The 18,847-nt window shown below is 42.8% G+C and overlaps 1 protein-coding gene across 3 annotated transcripts in view; it reads left to right on the top strand.

The window, feature by feature from the left end:
* Positions 1–1,365: 1,365 nt before the first annotated feature.
* Positions 1,366–18,847, top strand: part of PDE1C (phosphodiesterase 1C) — a 602,480-nt gene continuing 584,998 nt past the window's right edge. For all 3 annotated transcript variants that reach the window (XM_023639476.2, XM_023639477.2, XM_023639479.2), the window contains exon 1: positions 1,366–1,693. In XM_023639476.2, the coding sequence (XP_023495244.1) occupies positions 1,381–1,693 (313 nt within the window). In that variant the 5' untranslated portion in view covers positions 1,366–1,380. The remainder of the gene's footprint in view (positions 1,694–18,847) is intronic.

The following is an 18,847-nucleotide window of genomic DNA, read 5'->3' as shown; positions in this document are numbered from 1 at the left end:
ACTTGTCTCTTCTCTAAATACCAGTTGAGGATTCTTAAACCCTCTTTTTCTCTTTTCCCTTCTTGGGGTTTGTTGATCTAGAAGCTACCTCCATAATACTACTACTTGACACGTGCTTATTTGTATGCCATTTTACAGATGATAGTGTCAAGAGTCATATTATGCTGTCTAGAAAAAGTACTGGGCTCTGAATGAGGACAAGGGGAGGTTGAATCCCAGGCTAGCTCAGGAATCCCTGATAAAGTCTCTCTACCTTCATACATTCCAGCCTTAGATATGCTGTGTATTGCACAGTTGTCTTGCTTCATAATTCAGTGTCTGAAAACATTTGGAATGGGGTGCAGTGTGGACAGGAGACTGGATCTAGAAAGAGGAGACCCAGCCACAAGACCCAGCTCCACCACTAACCAGCTGGGTGACCTTGGGCAAGAACTAAAACTTCTCTGGGCAATAGGATTTTAGCTGGAACATAATCCCAAGCTACTCTTTTTGCTTCTGGCCCCACATTAGGCGTCACCACCTTGCAGTCAGAGAAAGCATGGGGCCAGTGGGGCACGTCTATTAATAGGGTCCCTGGCTGCTGTGGCTTCCCGACAGGGGAGCCCCCAGGGCCAGTTGGCGCCTGCCTCCCGCCTCCTGCTTTCCTTCAGAGAACTAGCTGAGCTGCCTTCCCTTGCCCCTCCACCGCTTTGCTCAACCCCTCACAGGAAGGGTGGGCAGTCTCGGTGCCCACCAGAAGGAGGTGCCCAGAGTAAGGGGCACAGGAGGAGGCATGCTGAGGAGGGGAATTGCCAAACCTTCCTCAGGGACAGCAGCGAGCAGGGCTTCTCAGGAAAGCACAGCATATTAGAGTAGTGATATTGGCTCTAAGAAGAGCAATTGAGAAGAAAACAAATCTAGGCTCCTCCTTCGTCCTCAATAAACCCTCCATCCTCCCCGGGGACAGAGGCAGCCCAGATGTCTCTGGAGGAGCAGGAAGGACGTGCCAAGCCTTTGGCCCCAGGTGAACCAAGTGGAGAAAGTAGATAAGAAAGTATCCTTCACTTCATGCCACGCTCCTTCCTCCCCACACCCCTCAGTAAAGTCTCCGGACAACCTCTGCACACCGTCTCTTCCAAGTGTCCCCGTCCACTCCAGACTGCCAGACAGGCGCGGACACCGCCGAGGTTGTCCCCTGTCCACCCAGGGTGGGCGCGGAGTCCTCCCTGAAGCCTCCGCCGCCTCCTCCTTCGCCAAGGAGGGGCTGTAACCCGCGGGGGCAGAGGCGGAGCAGAAGCCAGGGCGCTCCAGCGCGGAGAGGGACTAAGCATTTGGCAGGCAAGGGGTACGAGTCCCACAGGGAACCGGGCCGCTCACCTGGGCCCAGCCCGGCCCGCTGAGATGGGCTCCGTCTCCTCCGCGCTGGCGCGGTCCCGCAGCGCCGTGGTGCAGTCGGGCTCGTCGCCACCGCAGCCCGAGGCGCCACCGGCTGCTTCCGCTGCTCGCCGAGATCTATTTGCGCTCCCCAAGCCCCGGAGGCTCGGACCCGGGCGTGGAGAGCCGGCCGCCCCGCCCGCAGCCTGGGAGGCTCAGCCGGCAGCGCCGAGCCCGGAAGGGCGCGCGAAGTTGGCGAGTCCGGAGCTGTCCCCGGTGCTGAAGAGTGCGGAGAGTAGTATGTCCCAGCTCTCCTTGCCCCGAAGCCACAGCGCCGGGGGTAAGTCTGCTATCTCGCAGAGGGATCGCGAGGACCAGCTGCTTGGAGACCTTTGGGGGGCTTCTTACCTTAAGGGAGAGAAGTGAAAGCTCTGTCTCCCAATAGGATTTCGCTTTTCTTGTCCTCTCGCCTATAACTTCTTTTACAACTTGACTCATTTGTGGTTCAATAGGGGGTTATTTCAGAAGGACCATCTTTCACAGGGATTTAAACAGGAGCTGGCAAGGTAGTTTACACCCTAAGGATCCCTCTCCCCAGCTTTGTACTGGCGCCAGCATCATGGGGAGAATGTTTCCTTGTTGTCTTGGAAAGACAAGGATAAAGGAGGCGCTCCTTCCCGTCTCCTCCTAGGGAGATTGGGAAAAGGGCAGGAGAGTCCTGCTTGTCCAAGATTTAGTTCCATCTGTGAAGAAGGAAACCAATATTTGAACCAGTCTCTTCTGAAGGGACTTGGGGTGTGTGGTGGAGGGAAGACGTTTTTAGGGTGGGTAGCAAGGAAGAAGTGAAAAGAGCACTCAACATTTGGAGTCAGAGGTGGATCTGAGTCTCCATCTGCTGTTTTCATTGTGATCTTGGGCAACATACTCTCCTTGTGCCTCAATTTTATCATTTGTGATACAAGATGACAATATGTATCTCACTAGGTAGCTGGAAAATCTGACCTGACACGGTGCATGTAGAAGTACTTTGCAAACTGTAAAGTGCTATGCAAATATTCAGTATTATGCCTGAGCCAGATCTCCAAACCTCTTCAGCTGAAACTGAAGGGAATGGAGAAACTTTTCAATTTTTAGTTTGAGATGTGCAAAGGTTCCATTTCATCATGGGATGTTGTTTTTGGTAAGTGGGAGGAAAAGTTGGGACATGTAATTTAGAAGAAATCTCTCACACTAGAAAAGTTACTAATCCCATCAGCTGGCCTTTTAGTCTCATACAGAAATCCCCACTTCATATCGGGCAATGTTATGATGCTTACTGCTGTTGTCTGTTGACTTTTCAAGAAGGATTCAGCAGATTCAGTGGGCAATGTTGGTTCCCCTAAAGAGAAAAAGATGAGGTTAGTGCACAGGGGCAATTGGCTTCGACTTTGACTCACTGAAAGGTAAGGATTCATGTATCCTTATTCCCTTGAGAATTTTTTTTAAAAAAATATTGTGAATGTATCTATTAGTTTTTATTGCTCTTATTTCATTCAAACAGCCTTTAAAAATTAAAAGATGATACATGCATATTGACTTGCAAAGGGGGATGTATCACTGTAAAATATATTAGTTTTTTTTCCATCCATTGGACATATCTTTGTAGTATTAATAGAAAGAGAACCAGATTTTGAGTCAGGATATCTGGGTGCTGCTAAGCTCTGTGTCCTTGGGCAGGACATCTATATTTTCTAAGCCTGTACTATCTGTTTCTTTAAAATGAGTGCAAATAGAGTTTCATCATCTTTATGCCATGAAGCTCAAAGGAAATTATAGAGATAAAAATGGTTTATACTATACAAATGTAAGGCATTATTAAAGTATCTGGAGTCTTAATATTTTCTAATGTGTAGGATGCAAATTTAGTTATGTAATCTTATCATGGTCTATCATAGTTACATGGGATGAAACATAGACTTCCTTTGTGAAATTCTTCAATATCAATTTGTGTGTGTGTGTGTGTAAAACATCAGTTGAATTACAAATTTATGTATCCACAGAAGAATATTACCATATTTCTTTTCTCACACTTTTGATAGTGTGGACAGAAGATTCAGATATTGCAATTAATTCATAGATTTATAATTCCTGAAAACTAGTTTCTAGAAATTTGCATTGAATTATTTTCTGTTCTGGATTTGGTGAATGCACCTTCGAAATACTATTAACTTTTTGGTTGTACAAGAATTAATTTTTTTCCATTCCTCCCATTTTATTTCATGAAGATTAACTCCAATTAAAAATGACATTCTGAGTTTGAGATCACCTAGGATACTTACGCAAAGTTATTCAATTTCTATATTTTGCTTTTTAAAAAAGAACAGTATTTGAGCTTAAATCTTTGAGGTGTGGTGGGTTTAGATAGCTGAAATTGCAGATAAGGCTCAGTTTTACCATCAGCAAAAATGAGGTGAGTTGCCCCTACCTGTGAAGCTGAGTGGCCCTTTGCTGGACTAGATTGAATTTCTCCACATATTTGTTAGTACAGCACAGAACTTATGAATCTGTGAGCAAACTAAATCTTGTACTTTATAAGCCTAACTGAATATGTACATGCTATACACCAGATGCTATTTTATGAGATGGTGGGATGGATATTTTCATTATCATTTTACAAATGAAGATATTAAGGCACAGAGAAGTTAAGTAACTAGTCACACAGCTAGTAAATGATAGCCAGAATTTAAGCCCAGGTACTCTAGCTCTAGAACTGTATTATTATCCACCTCTCTATGTTACTTGTCTTAAGAGCTATGTATTTATTTCTCATTTGGTAGTTCCTTAGTTTAATATTTAGTAATGTACTTTGAAAGTTTCATCTTGTCCCAACTATGGTCAGGGGAACTAAGGGAAAGTGCATTGGTCCTGGGAGGGAGGTGTCAGAGTATTAAGGAAGAAACAGCCATGTTGGATATTACTGTGGTAGTAATTAAAGCCAGAGAACTTTAGGGTGAAAGTAAGACTCAGGGTGCACAGTCAGGGCAGTAAGGTCAGCTGTCTCCCCTCATCTAAATTTAAATGCTTTGAGCCTAGGAGATTTACTTTACTAAGGAGGGTGATGGTTCCCTGTTCCTCTCTCATCATATTGTTATGAAGATTAAATGAGATATGGTGTCAAAACCCAGTGGGGACCTGGCAAATATTAAGCATGGGTAACTTGTATGTTTGTTTCTTTCCAGAGCTTTGGGGCCCCACTCACTGATAGACAGGAGGGAATAGCTTGATCCATTTTCAATAAAAGGGTATCTCAAAATAAACAAACAAAAAACTTACAAGGCTGCTGATTGTTCAGATGTTTTCACCTTAGAGTAAATTTCATACTATTTTGTTAATCCCTTCACCACTATTTGCCTCTAACTCTGTTCCCTCATATGTTAGGATCAGTGGTTTTCAAATTTTGGTGTTTATCACAATCACCTGGAGAGCTAATTCCAGAATCCCAGGCTTTTGGGTACGGAATAGGCCGGGGGTGGGGGGGGGGGTCTTAGTACTTTAACCAAATTTCCCAGGTGATTCTGTTACCCATGAAGTGTGTCTCACAGTCACCTGGAGCCTTGCTAAAACACAGAATCCTGGGCGCTGCCTCCAGAGTTTCTAACTAGTAAGTCTGGCAAGCAACCCCAGAATTTGCATTTCTAAGAAGTTCCCAGATGCTGCTGCTGCTGCTGGTCAAGAGATCACTCTTTGAAAACCCCTCGTCTATGCATAGAAACCACCCAGAAGGGACACTATTCTTAGATGTGTTGTGTTAGCCGTTACTGAGTTCTTGATTGGGATCTTGACAGGTGCTATTGAGGGGAGAGACTCTAGATTCAAGGCAGCTTTCATTTACCTGATCTCTCTGCTTCACCTGCCCAGTCCCTTAGCAACCACTCTCTTGTGGATTTCTAAAATGTCAGGATAATTATGATTCTTTACCAGTGATGCCTTTAATTTGAGATTAAATTTTCTGGAAATGTTTAGCTGAATTAAAAGGACTAGTTAGTGTGAAAATAAAACAAAACATCATTTTGAAGATCAGAGGATGGTTGGATGAAATGGTGATGCCACCAGTGTCTTAATCTTCAACACTCACAGCATCCTCTAATGTAGGTCCCTGTTCTGAGTTAATTTAAACAGATACATGCAGCCTTCTAAAAGCTTAGGTTAGTGACAGGCAATAAATGTGACGGGCAAGTGCTGGACCCCTGTGGATTTGGCATTACATCCAGAAACTGCCCCCGCTTCATACTGTCTTCCCCCTAGGGAGGCAAGCCAAGGTCCCAGTGTCCTATCAAGACTGAACAGTCTCTGAACCACTTTCCTTTCATTCTGTTTGCTGGCAGTTACTAGAGTCATTGCCTCCAGAGGCAGTCTCAACTTAGGGCAGAGTTGACAAACCTCTTTAGGCCTGAGCCACCAGGCCTAAAAAGCCCCTAGAGAGTCTCTTTATCATTTGTCTTCAGGACATTTTTCTGAGGTGGATAGGACAGATGGCCTTATTGTTCCTCTTTAGTAAAGAGAGGGAATTTAAATCAACTTTTTATTTATTATTGATGACTTGCAGTTAGTTAGACTTTCAGGTGGCCCATTATTGCTTTTTCCAGGAAGCATAGTGCCAGGAAAAGAGGCTCTGGAATCTTAATCCTTGGTCCGGTACTTCCTGGCTATGTGAACTTAACTTCTTGAGACCACTCCCTCATTGGAAATGAAAATGGAAATAGTTTGGACCTCATCTAAATAAGGTACTTTACACAAGGCAGTTAGCACATGCCTGGGACGTGATAATCTTTTAGCAAATATTGGTTATCTTTACGAGATCAGAGATGGAGGTGTCTGTCTTGGAGTCCCACAACCAATGGACTGCAGAGTAGGAAAGAGGGCTTTGATTTCTAGAAATCAAAGTTCTCTTTCCACAATGTCATGATGATACTTCAGCGGAAATAAAACAATTAATGTCATGAGGAAGGTAGGCAAGAGGAGGGTGTATAGCTAGAGAAAGACTGAAAGCAGAGGGGAAGCGAGCAAGAAAACACAAATAGTTCGCTTGGTGTTAGGGGGCTGGGGCCTCACATCACTTGTTTCTGGGGTAAGGACGTAGATCTCATATACGTATGTCGTCTTTGGTGCTATATGGTCTGTAATTTACTCAAACTGTTCAACCTAGATAGTGATATGTGTGTGTGTGTGTGTGTGTGTATTAGTTTTAATCCGCCTTCTAGGAGTGGGTAGGGAACATTAATACCCTAATCGGAAATACTCAATAAGAGGTGTATTCCTACATTCTTCAACTATTCCTCCAACTGTTATGTCTAATTGCCTTAAAACATTTTAAAATCAACATAAAGGTAATTAGAAATAGTTTTTCATTGGTCAAAATGAGTAGTGCTTAGCAGCATCAAGCAGGGTGGGATGGTGACACATTTTATAAGTGTGAACTTAATTTGTTACCAATTATTAACTCTCAACTTATAGCACTCAACCACTTAATAATACTTTGAATTTGGTGTTAATGACCAGTTTCTCTAAATACTGCTAAATCTGTGTAAGATTCTCCATTGCCATGAAAATACTATTATTATTTGGACCAATAGTTACTATTAGAGAATTTTTGTTTGCAGTTTTATTACAGCTATGATATTTGTGTAAAAAAAAAAAAGAGTAGTGCTTAAGGTATGTCAATTAGTTAGAAATCTTGTCAGGCACTTCTGCCCTTGCATGAATGGAGCGAGCATAAGAATCTGGTGAGTCCGGAATCTATACCCGCCTGAGTGGCATCTTATTCCTAGGTTTCTGATTTGATCCTATATTCCACCTCTTAGCAGAGGATTTGGAGCTTGGTCCTGCTTGGACTGCAGACAGGTCCTCCTGATATATGGCCCTACCTTTGTGCAAGGGGCTGGAAATGTAGTTTTCCATGTGTCTAGGAAGAGGAACAGAACCATAAATATTGTGAGCACTAGAGATGTTAGCACATTTAGAGTTGATTTTCCTTCTTTTACAGCTGAGGAAACAGGCTCACGAAGATCATGTGACTTGCCCAAGATCACAGAGCTAGTAGGTAGCAAGCCTGGGATTCAAACTTGAAATCGAGTTGGGGAGATGATAAATCTAAGTTAAACAAAGGTGAGCAGTGTAAGATGAACTCTAGTTAATACAGCTGCACAGTATGCACCACAGCGGTGTTTCTCAAAGTACACGTGGAAGCCACCCGCCTCAGAATTCCTCTGAGTTTTTGTTAAAATGCACTCTTCTGGGCCCCCTTTTAGGTGTAACTGATTCAGAATCTCTCACAGTGAGGCCCAGAAATCTGCATTTTTTGCAAATAAGATGAATCTTATTCACTCTAACTTTGAAAATTGCCCCCCGCCCCCATGTTGTTCACTAAACATTCCGGAGGATACTAGAAAGTTGTTAATTTGAACAATATATGAAGTAAATTAGAAGTCCAAATTCAGTAACAGGCACTTTCCTCCAAAAAATTTGACCCCCCTCACTTTCTTCTCCCCAGTGTACAGATTTCAGGAGGATTCTATCACGTTGCCATTTTTCCTACCAGCACTACCAGAGGGCTGGGCCCCATTACTGATGTCAGATCTTCCTAACAGCCCGCATAAAATTGAAGACATAATGGGAAAAAAGGAATTGGATCAGTACCTACGTATCTATTTATTTATCCTTCTTGGTATCGTGGTGGGTTTTGCCGGTAGTGCAAATGTTCCAGGAGTTGAGTGGACCTCCTCTTCATGCTGTTTTGAAGGTTGCATGGCAAGGCTGTTTGAAAAAAGGGTTTTCTTTACTTCTCAAGCCCTGTCTGGCTGTTGTTTAGGCAACAGTTGAATTAGTCCCCGGACTTTGATACTCTAACAACTGGGCACCACCAGGAGACAAGAAATGTTACTAATCTGAGGGCATCCACTCCAGAATAAAGCCTCTGTTCTGAAGGCAAAAATGATCAGTCTTGAAATACAGGTGCCGGTCTATCTTCCCATGTCTGAATCTTGTTATGTAATGATACTGTTTGGAAAGGCAGCAGTGTTTTTTGTTTTTGTTTTTTTTAATGATTGGAAAATTGTGGATCAAAAATTAAACCGTTACATTGCATAGCAACAATAGTAACATTTATTGAGCATTTACTATGTGCTAAGGCACTGTTTTAAGAGTTCTTTATGTATCAGCATTACACTGTGGCATGTTTGTTATCTCCTTTTAATAGAGGAAGCACTGAGGCTTGGAGAAGCATCCCAGGTTACACTCTAGTGAGATCACACATCTAGTAAGTGCTGGTGGTAGGATCTGAACCCAAGTCCTAAGCACTGTCCTGAGCTTCCCTAGACATCAGCAGCTTGAGGCTGATGAAGACATTTGGCCAACTTGCTGTTGCCAAGGGAACAAATAGTTTGTGAGGAAGACAACAATGCTGTAAAAGTTTCCAGAAGTATATTTTATAGTTATCATTCATTGTTTTAATGTTGTGGTCTAAACATAACTGGTAAATAAATTGATAGATTAGCTATAGGTAATATTCAAAGTATTATGTTGAATCAGATTATTTCTGTTTAAAGTTGAAATAGGAATATATATTTATATAGCATGTAGATATAGATATCTATATATCTGTATATATATTTAGATTATAAGATAATATAATTACAATATCAAGAAAAACTTGAGATAAAGGAAAAAGGCTCCTAAAAATATCATCTCCTTAATGAAACAGCTATTTTGGCATTTGAGTATACTTTCCTATTTTTTTGTTTATGTGTGTAATATGATTTTTACCTACTTGGGATTATAGTATTAAAAAAATCAAATTTTGCTCTGGGAGTTAATATTATTTAGTAGTTACAAGGCCAGGTTCTGGAGTGAGACAGATGGAGTTAGAACCCTGGTTCTGCCCATTATTAACTGTGTAGTCTTGGGGAAGTTACTTAAACTCTGAAACTCAGATTCCTCATCTGTAAAAGAGGGATGCAAACAACTGGCTTATTGGGTTATTTTGTGGGCTTAAGGGTTTAAAGCAAAGCTCCCAGCATGGGGCTAAGTGCAGAGTCAATGCTCAATAGGCGTTAACTATTATTTTTGTTATCAGATATTGTTAAAGGAAAAATTATTCTGACACTTGTTAAAATGGGCATTTTTAATATAGCTTCCTTAAAACTAGGACTAAGCTGTTGTCATTGCTTAAAAAAAAAGGTGTCATTTTCTAAAGGAAATCAGTCAGAACTAGGACTCCCTCCTGCTTTGTACCAGCTTTGCTGGGTGCCTCTGAACTTTTCTTCTTGACGTGGTGCCTGTGACACAGAGCTGGGTATTCCAGCTGGGAGCCGCTCACCTCAGAAAGGCTTCAAGACGAACTGGGGCAGTAAAAGGCCCTGATGAGCCAGCTGAGGGCCAGGCTTTGCTCCTGGTGGAGTTTGCAGCTCATTAGAGGCCCAGAGCTTTGGTTCTTTGGAACTTTCAGGCCAGGTCAGTCTGCCCTGAGGGGGGACAGCAGCATTTTAAAACATTCTTGTCCTCCTGAGTCTAGGCAGAGTGTGTCGGTTGGCAGAGCAAGGCATGGGGTGGTGTTTAAGGCTAGTTCTGTCTGTGGTTGTTCTCTGGGCCCCTGTAGACTCATGCAGGCGAGCAGTTGCCCCTGGGTCTCTCCCTGGGTCACTCTCTCCACAGCTCTTCATGGCTGGCAATTCCTCCTCACTCATCCCCCGCTAGACCTGTTCTGATTTAGAGAAGTGCATTCTGAGTATATCATATTGTGACTTGACCCCAAAAAAGAGTTTTTCCAAAGAATATGTACAGACCACTGCCCCAAGCTTGAGCCTCACCCCATCTCTCACCTGGACCCGATGCTTCCTCAATCCCTGACAGTGTCCCTGAGCTCTGGCCTGTCTGTCATCCCATGCCCACCTTTCCTTACACTTTGAAGAGAGTATACACTGGGTGAGGGACAGGAATGGGGGTGGGGGACAAGGGACCAGGCCAGCTGATTAAACTGTGCTTATTGCTTAATAACAAGTTTTAAAAAAACAGTTGGCCACATCAAAACAGCCATGTCAAAATGGCTGTAAAAACGGCCATCAAAATGTCACACATGCTGTGACCTTCTAATGCACAATGTCATCAGTTTTTCAGTAGGGAGCAACCACTTGGCCAAATCCCTGTGAGGTTACATTTTGAGTTTCCTGGAGGAGCAGGGCAGGGATGTCTCGGCATCTCTCTCCCTTGCAGACCACACAGCGAGGTCAGGGAGGGTCCAGGGGCTCTTCTCACCCCTACCCTTTAAATATAAACCTGCAGGCCATTCCCAAGCACGATGGAGCCTCTGCATCCCAGAGGGTTCAGTGAAGACCTTCCGAAGTTAGGCTAAAGAAACTCAGTGCATCCCGCCAGCGCGGCCTCGGCCCCATGTGCTATCAGCGCCTGTCAGCGTGTTTATCCCTGTGCCACCGACGGACTCCAAGGTCCCAGTGGCAGGCATATCGGGTCGCATTACTTTTAAAGACTGCGGGGGGTGGGGGGTTGGGAGTTGGGGGAGGGCGGGGGGGGGGAGGGCGTCCGTCGCCCATCTAGGTCCTCTGCCCTGGGGTGGGGCGAGGATGGGCCGGGCGACTCAGCTCCCCTTCCCCGCCCGCCCCTCCCCCCCACACCTTTCGCACTTCTCGGGTCCCTTCCCTAAGAACGGTCCCTGCCCAACTCAGGGCAATACTGTTCTGCAGAGATTTTCACCCACCACGTGGCCTTGGGGATGACTAGCCTATAAATCAGCCAGCAGAGTTTTTGCTTTTTCCGCTCTGTCACTCTTGCCATAGCCATATTAATTGTGGGCTCCCCAGGGAGAAGGAAAGGAGACGGGAGCTGTGTTCCCAGCCGCTCTCCAGCCTCCAGCCTTTGCTTGGTTATCATCAGTCCTGGGATTCGGCTCCACTGGGTCAGGAAAGGGGGGAAGGGTAAGAGTGTTGGGTAAGGAGGGGCCTCAGACCTCTCACTGCACTCCCACACCGCCTCTCAAGCTGTCTTGTAATGAAATGACCCAAATTCAAGGCAAGTTGTCTTTTTCTTCTTTAAGAAGATTCCTCAAAAAAAAAAAATTTTTTTAAAATCGCCTACTTGAACATACAAACTTTGAAGGGACTAGAAAAGAGATCACATGTGTACTTTTAATATTTATTTTGTTAGTTTGGTTATACCTATTTAAAAATCTAAAGTTGCAGAAAATACATTAATTTAGAAGATTACTTTTTCCCTTTTACATTTCGTAAAAAAATTTTATTTAATCTTTTTACATGCATTTTTATCACTAGTATCATCACCTTCACTAAGGTCATTTTGGGGTCATCTGACACTTTTCCAGAGCACATCCTTTTCACTTGTGTCTCAGTTGTTTGTATCACAGCACTTTTGGGATCTGTAATAGTGCTTGCACTGGAAATTTACAAGGCAAGCATTGACTGAGGTTTGGGTTTCAGCCATTCAGATTTATCTCTCCTCCCCTTTTTGTGAAGTCTGAGTTCTCATCTGCTGGAAAGGAGAGACTTGATGAGAACTCACATGTAAGTCAGTACCTCTTCCTGAGGGCTAATTTTGTGCACAAACACACACACACACACACAAAATCCTTGCTCAATATTTGGGCATACACAGCGTTAATGAATCTTTATAACTGCAAGAGACCAAGGAGATCATTTGGTGGTTGATAACAACTCCTTTCAGTATTTCAGTATGCCTTGAAAGTGGTTCTGTTATTTTTATAAAAATAATGAAAGCTTGTGGCAAAAATGTCAATGTAGAATAGTACAAAGAATAAAGCACTAACAAACTACCAGCCAGAGACAACCACTGTTAACATTTTGGTCAACACCCTTCCGCATATATCTTTAGGCATACATGCACACATACATTTTATATAAATGGGATCATATTGTACATGCTATTTTATAATGTCATGCTTTCCATTCAATAATATTTTGTGAGCATTTTTTTTTTTGAGGAAGATTAGCCCTGAGCTAACTGCTGCCAATCCTCCTCTTTTTGCTGAGGAAGACTGGCCCTGAGCTAACATCTGTGCCCATCTTCCTCTATTTTATATGTGGGACGCCTACCACGGCATGGTGTGCCAAGCAATGATGCCATGTCCACACCGGAGATCTGAGCTGGTGAACCCCGGGCTGCTGAGGTGGAATGTGAGAACTTATCCACTGTGCCACTGGACTGGCCGCAGTGAGCATTTTTCTATCAATATGGTTATACACGATTATTTTCGATGGGTGATCTTCTGTGTATATAGTATGATTTACCTCTTACTCTCCAACTGATGGATTTTGGGCTGTTTCCAGTTTTCTTTATTATAAGCAATTCCGTAGTAAACATCTCTAGGTTCTGAGTCCTAGTTATAGAGATAAAGGCCTTCTCTAATCTTATCCAAGCTTATAAAGGAGTTCTCCCATGTTTTCTCCTAGTATTTTTCTTTTTTTTTTTTCCTCTGTTTTTTTTTTTTTTTATTAATGTTATGATAGATTACAAGCTTGTGAGATTTCAGTTGTACATTTTTGTTAGTCATGTTGTGGGTACACCACTTCCCCCTTCGTACCCTCCCCCCACCCCCCCTTTTCCCTGGTAACCACCGATCAGATCTTCTTCTCAATATACTAATTTCCACCTATGAGTGGAGTCATATAGAGATCGTCTTTCTCTGACTGACTTATTTCGCTTAACATAATGCCCTCGAGGTCCATCCACGTTGTTGTGAATGGGCCAATTTCGTCTGTTTTTATGGCTGAGTAGTATTCCATTGTGTATATATACCACATCTTCTTTATCCAGTCATCAGTTTCTGGGCATGTAGGCTGGTTCCACGTCTTGGCTATTGTAAATAATGCTGCGATGAACATAGGGGTGCAACGGACTCTTGAGATATCTGTTATCAGGTTCTTAGGATAGATACCCAGTAATGGGATGGCTGGGTCATAGGGTATTTCTATTTTTAACTTTTTGAGAAATCTCCATACTGTTTTCCATAGTGGCTGTACCAGTTTGCATTCCCACCAACAGTGTATGAGGGTTCCTCTTTCTCCACAACCTCTCCAACATTTGTCGTTCTTGGTTTTGGATGTTTTTGCCAATCTAACGGGGGTAAGGTGATATCTTAGTGTAGTTTTGATTTGCATTTCCCTGATGATTAGCGATGATGAACATCTTTTCATGTGTCTATTGGCCATATTCATATCTTCTTTTGAGAAATGTCTGTTCATGTCCTCTGCCCATTTTTTGATCGGGTTGTTTGTTTTTTTGTTGTTAAGCAGTGTGAGTTCTTTGTATATTATGGAGATTAACCCTTTGTCGGATAAGTGGCTTGTAAATATTTTTTCCCAATTAGTGAGCTGTTTTTTTGTTTCAATTCTGTTTTCCCTTGCCTTGAAGAAGCTCTTTAGTCTGATGAAGTCCCATTTGTTTATTCTTTCTATTGTTTCCCTCAACTGCGGAGTTACAGTGTCCGAAAAGATTCTTTTGAAACTGATGTCAAAGAGTGTACTGCCTATATTCTCTTCCAAAAGACTTATTGTCTCAGGCCTAATCTTTAGGTCTTTGATCCATTTTGAGTTTATTTTGGTGTGTGGTGAAAAAGACTGGTCAATTTTCAATCTTTTGCATGTGGCTGTCCAGTTTTCCCAGCACCATTTGTTGAAGAGACTTTCTTTTCTCCATTGTAGGCCCTCTGCTCCTTTGTCGAAGATTAGCTGTCCATAGATGTGTGGTTTTATCTCTGGGCTTTCAGTTCTGTTCCATTGATCTGTGGACCTGTTTTTGTACCAGTACCATGCTGTTTTGATCACTGTAGCTTTGTAGTATGTTTTGAAATCAGGGATTGTGATTCCGCCGGCTTTGTTTTTCTTGCTCAGGATTGCTTTAGCAATTCACGGTCTTTTGTTCCCCCATATGAATTTTAGGATTGTTTGTTCAATTTCTGTGAAGAATGTTCTTGGGATTCTGATTGGGATAGCATTGAATCTGTATATTGCTTTAGGTAATATGGACATTTTAACTATGTTTATTCTTCCAATCCATGTACAAGGAATGTTTTTCCATCTCTTTATGTCATCGCCTATTTCTTTCAAGAAAGTCTTGTAGTTTTCATTGTATAGATCCTTCACTTCCTTGGTTAAGTTTATCCCAAGGTGTTTTATTCTTTTCGTTGCGATTGTGAATGGGATAGAGTGCTTGAGTTCTTTTTCTGTTAGTTTATTGTTAGTGTATAGAAATGCTACTGATTTATGCACGTTAATTTTATACCCTGCTACTTTGCTGTAGTTGTTGATTATTTCTAATAGTTTTTCTGTGGATTCTTTGGGGTTTTCTATGTATAAGATCATGTCGTCTGCAAACAACGAGAGTTTTACTTCTTCGTTACCTATTTGGATTCCTTTTATTTCTTTTTCCTGCCGAATTGCTCTGGCCAGCACCTCCAGTACTATGTTGAATAGGAGTGGTGAAAGTGGGCACCCTTGTCTTGTTCCTGTCCTCAGAGGGATGGCTTTCAGTTTTTGTCCATTGAGTATGATGTTGGCTGTGGGTCTATCATATATGGCCTTTATTATGTTGAGGTACTTTCCTTCTATACCCATTTTACTGAGGGTTTTTATCATAAATGGGTGTTGGATCTTGTCGAATGCTTTCTCTGCATCTATTGAGATGATCATGTGGTTTTTGTTTTTCATTTTGTTGATGTAGTGTATCACGTTGATTGACTTGCGGATGTTGAACCATCCCTGTGTCCCTGGTATAAATCCCACTTGATCATGGTGTATAATCTTTTCGATGTATTGCTGTAATCGGTTTGCCAAAATTTTGTTGAGGATTTTTGCATCTATGTTCATCAGTGATATCGGCCTGTAGTTCTCCTTCTTTGTGTTGTCCTTGTCAGGTTTGGGGATCAGAGTGATGTTGGCTTCATAGAATGTGTTAGGGAGTTCTCCATCTTTCTCAATTTTCTGGAACAGTTTGAGGAGAATAGGTATTAAGTCTTCTTTGAATGTTTGGTAGAATTCTCCAGAGAAGCCGTCTGGTCCTGGACTCTTGTTTTTGGGGAGGTTTTTGATTACCGTTTCTATTTCCTTATTTGTGATTGGTCTATTCAGATTCTCCATTTCTTCCTGATTCAGTTTGGGGAGATTGTGGGAGTCTAGGAATCTGTCCAATTCTTCCAGGTTGTTCAATTTGTTGGCATATAGTTTTTCATAGTATTCTCTTATGATCTCTTGTATTTCATTGGTATCTGTTGTGATTTCTCCTCTGTCATTCCTGATTTTATTAATTTGCGATTTCTCTCTTCTTTTCTTGGTGAGTCTGGCTAGGGGTTTGTCAATTTTGTTAATTCTTTCGAAGAACCAACTCTTTGTTTCATTGATCCTTTCTATTGTCTTTTTTGTTTCAATATCGTTTATTTCTGCTCTTATTTTTATTATTTCCCTCCTTCTACTGACTCTGGGCTTTGTTTGTTCTTCTTTTTCTAGTTCTGTTAGGTGTCGTTTGAGGTTGCTTACGTGAGCTTTTTCTTGTTTAGTGAGGTGAGCCTGTATTGCGATGAATTTCCCTCTTAGGACTGCTTTTGCTGCATCCCAAATGATTTGGTATGTCGTGTTCTCATTTTCATTTGTCTCCAGATAATATTTGATTTCTTCTTTAATTTCTTCAATGATCCATTGTTTGTTGAGAAGCGTGTTGTTTAGTCTCCACATTTTTGCACCTTTCTCTGCTTTTTTCTTGTAGTTGATTTCTAGTTTAATAGCGTTATGATCAGAAAAGATGCTTGATATTATTTCAACTCTCTTGTATTTATTGATGTTTGCTTTGGTTCCCAAAATATGGTCAATCCTTGAGAATGTTCCATGTGCACTTGAGAAGAATGTGTAACCTGCTGTTTTTGGATGAAGTGTTCTATATATATCTATTAAGTCCATCTGGTCTAATTTTTCATTTAATTCTATTATTTCCTTGTTGATTTTCTGTCTGGATGTTCTATCCATTGGTGTTAATGGTGTGTTGAGGTCCCCTACTATTATTGTATTGTTGTTGATGTCTTCTTTTAGTTCTATTAAGAGTTGCTTTACAAATTTTGGTGCTCCTGTGTTGGGTGCGTATATATTTATAAGTGTTATGTCTTCTTGGTGGAGAGTCCCTTTTATCATTATATACTGTCCCTCTTTATCTTTCTTTATCTGTTTTGTTTTGAAATCTACCTTGTCTGATATTAGTATAGCGACACCTGCCTTCTTTTGTTCATTATTAGCTTGGAGTATTGTTCTCCATCCCTTCACTCTGAGTCTGTGTTTGTCTTTGGGGCTGAGGTGTGTTTCCTGGAGGCAGCATATTGTTGGATCTTGTTCTTTGATCCATCCTGCCACTCTGTGTCTTTTGATTGGGGAGTTCAATCCATTTACATTTAGAGTGATTATTGAGACGTGGGGGCCTACCACTACCATTTTGTGTCTTGTTTTCCGGTTTTCTTCAGTTTCCTTTGTTTCTCGTCCCATGGTTTAATCTGTTCTGATGTAGAGCTGCTACTCTCTCTTGTTGTCCTTCTACTTATCTCCTCTGCTCTTGGTTTTGTAGCCCCTTTCCTTTTTTGGATTTTTCAGGAATGAGGGTTTTCCTGAGGATTTCCTGAAGAGGAGGTTTTGTGGCAATGAACTCCCTTAATTTTTGTTTATCTGGGAAAGTTTTTATTTCTCCATCGTATTTGAAGGATATTTTCGCTGGGTAGAGAATTCTCGGCTGTAGATTTTTGTCCTTCAGATTTTTGAATATATCATTCCACTCTCTTCTAGCCTGTAAGGTTTCTGCTGAGAAATCTGCTGATAGCCTGATGGGGGTTCCTTTGTAGGTTAGTTTCTTTTGCCTGACTGTCCTTAATATTTTCTCCTTGTTGTTGACTTTTGCTAGCTTCACTACTATATGCCGTGGAGTTGGTCTTCTTGCATTGATAAATTTTGGAGATCTATTGGCTTCTGTCACCTGAAGATCCATCTCCCTCACCAGATTTGGGAAGTTCTCAGCCATTATTTCTTTGAATAGGTTTTCTGCCCCTTTCTCCTTCTCTTCTCCCTCTGGTATACCTATAATCCTTACGTTGCATCTCCTAATTGTGTCTGATAATTCTCGGAGAGTTTCTTCATTTCTTTTAAGTCTTGCTTCTCTCTCCTCCTCTGCCTGCAACAATTCTATATTGCCATCTTCCAAATTGCTAATTCTTTCCTCCATATTATCGGCCCTACTGTTCAGAGCATCTAGATTTTTCTTAATCTCCTCTATTGTGTTCTTCATTTCCAATATTTCTGTTTGGTTCTTCTTTATCGTATCAAACTCTTTTGTGACATAGCTCCTGACCTCGTTGAGTTGTCGGTCAGAATTCTCTCTTAACTCATTGAGAATCCTAATGATGGCTGTTTTGAAGTCATCATCATTTAGGTTATATATCTCATTTTCTTTGGGATTGTTTTCTGTGTATTTGTTACTTTCTTTCTGTTCTGGAGATTTAATGTATTTTTTCATATTGCTTGATGATGTTGATTTGTGCCTCCGCATGGAGATAGAGTTTAGTTGCTCCTTTCACTTGTTTCAGCTGCTGCGGTGGGGGGAGCAGCTGTTTATACTTCACCAACCAGGAACCCTGTCCGTAGTTGCTAACTGGGCCTGGGCCCCTCTTCGTAGCCACAGTGGCCCTTTGGATTCCCTCCTCTGCCGTGGGGGCCGTCACAGGGGGGCTTCAGGCTGCAGGTGCCTACTGTTGTTGCCCACCTAGATGCGCTCTCTCCTTGGGGTCTGCAACGGTGTTATGGGCTTTTCCAGCGGCCAGGGGTGGGATCACTTATATTTGTCGCTCCATTGCTGTCGGCACCCACCAAATCTCACTTGTCCTCTATGGGTCGCAGGAGAGCTATTGGCATCTTCTACAGTCTGTGGTTAGTACACCTAGCTATGCTGCTTTTGCCCTGGGGTCTTCCAGCCTTGTGGCTGGCGGCTGGGTGCCTTCTACTGGTGCTGTGCAGAGGCTTTCCCTAAGGCTGCTGTGAGCCTGTAGGGTTTCCCCCTAGGCTACTAAGCTGGGTCTCTGGAACTCTCTCCAGCCCCAGTCCTCTCCGAGATCTCCAGCAATCCCTAGCCTCACGGGGTGGGCAACGGCAGCTGGGGGTCGCCCCGCCCTCTGGGATTCTCTCCGGGCCTCTCCCGGAGCCGTGAATGCTCAGCGTGGCCCCTCTGCTAACGGCACACAGAGAGTTTTGTCTGCTGCCCGGGCGGAGCTCCGGCGCTTCCCCTCCGGGTTGCCGAACCGGCCTTTGAAAGTTCCCCCGCCCCGGTCCTCTCCGAGATCTCTGGCAATCCCTAGCCCCACCGGGCGGGCAACGGCAGCTGGGGGTCGCCCCGCCCTCTGGGTTTCTGTCCGGGCCTCTCCCGGAGCCGTGAATGCTCTGCGTGGCCCCTC

This window comes from Equus caballus, chromosome 4 (genome assembly GCF_041296265.1).
Source record: "Equus caballus isolate H_3958 breed thoroughbred chromosome 4, TB-T2T, whole genome shotgun sequence".
In the NCBI taxonomy this organism is placed as follows: Eukaryota; Metazoa; Chordata; class Mammalia; order Perissodactyla; family Equidae; genus Equus; species Equus caballus.
Note: the sequence above shows the minus strand (reverse complement) of the source record. Positions and strands in the feature narration are given on the sequence as shown.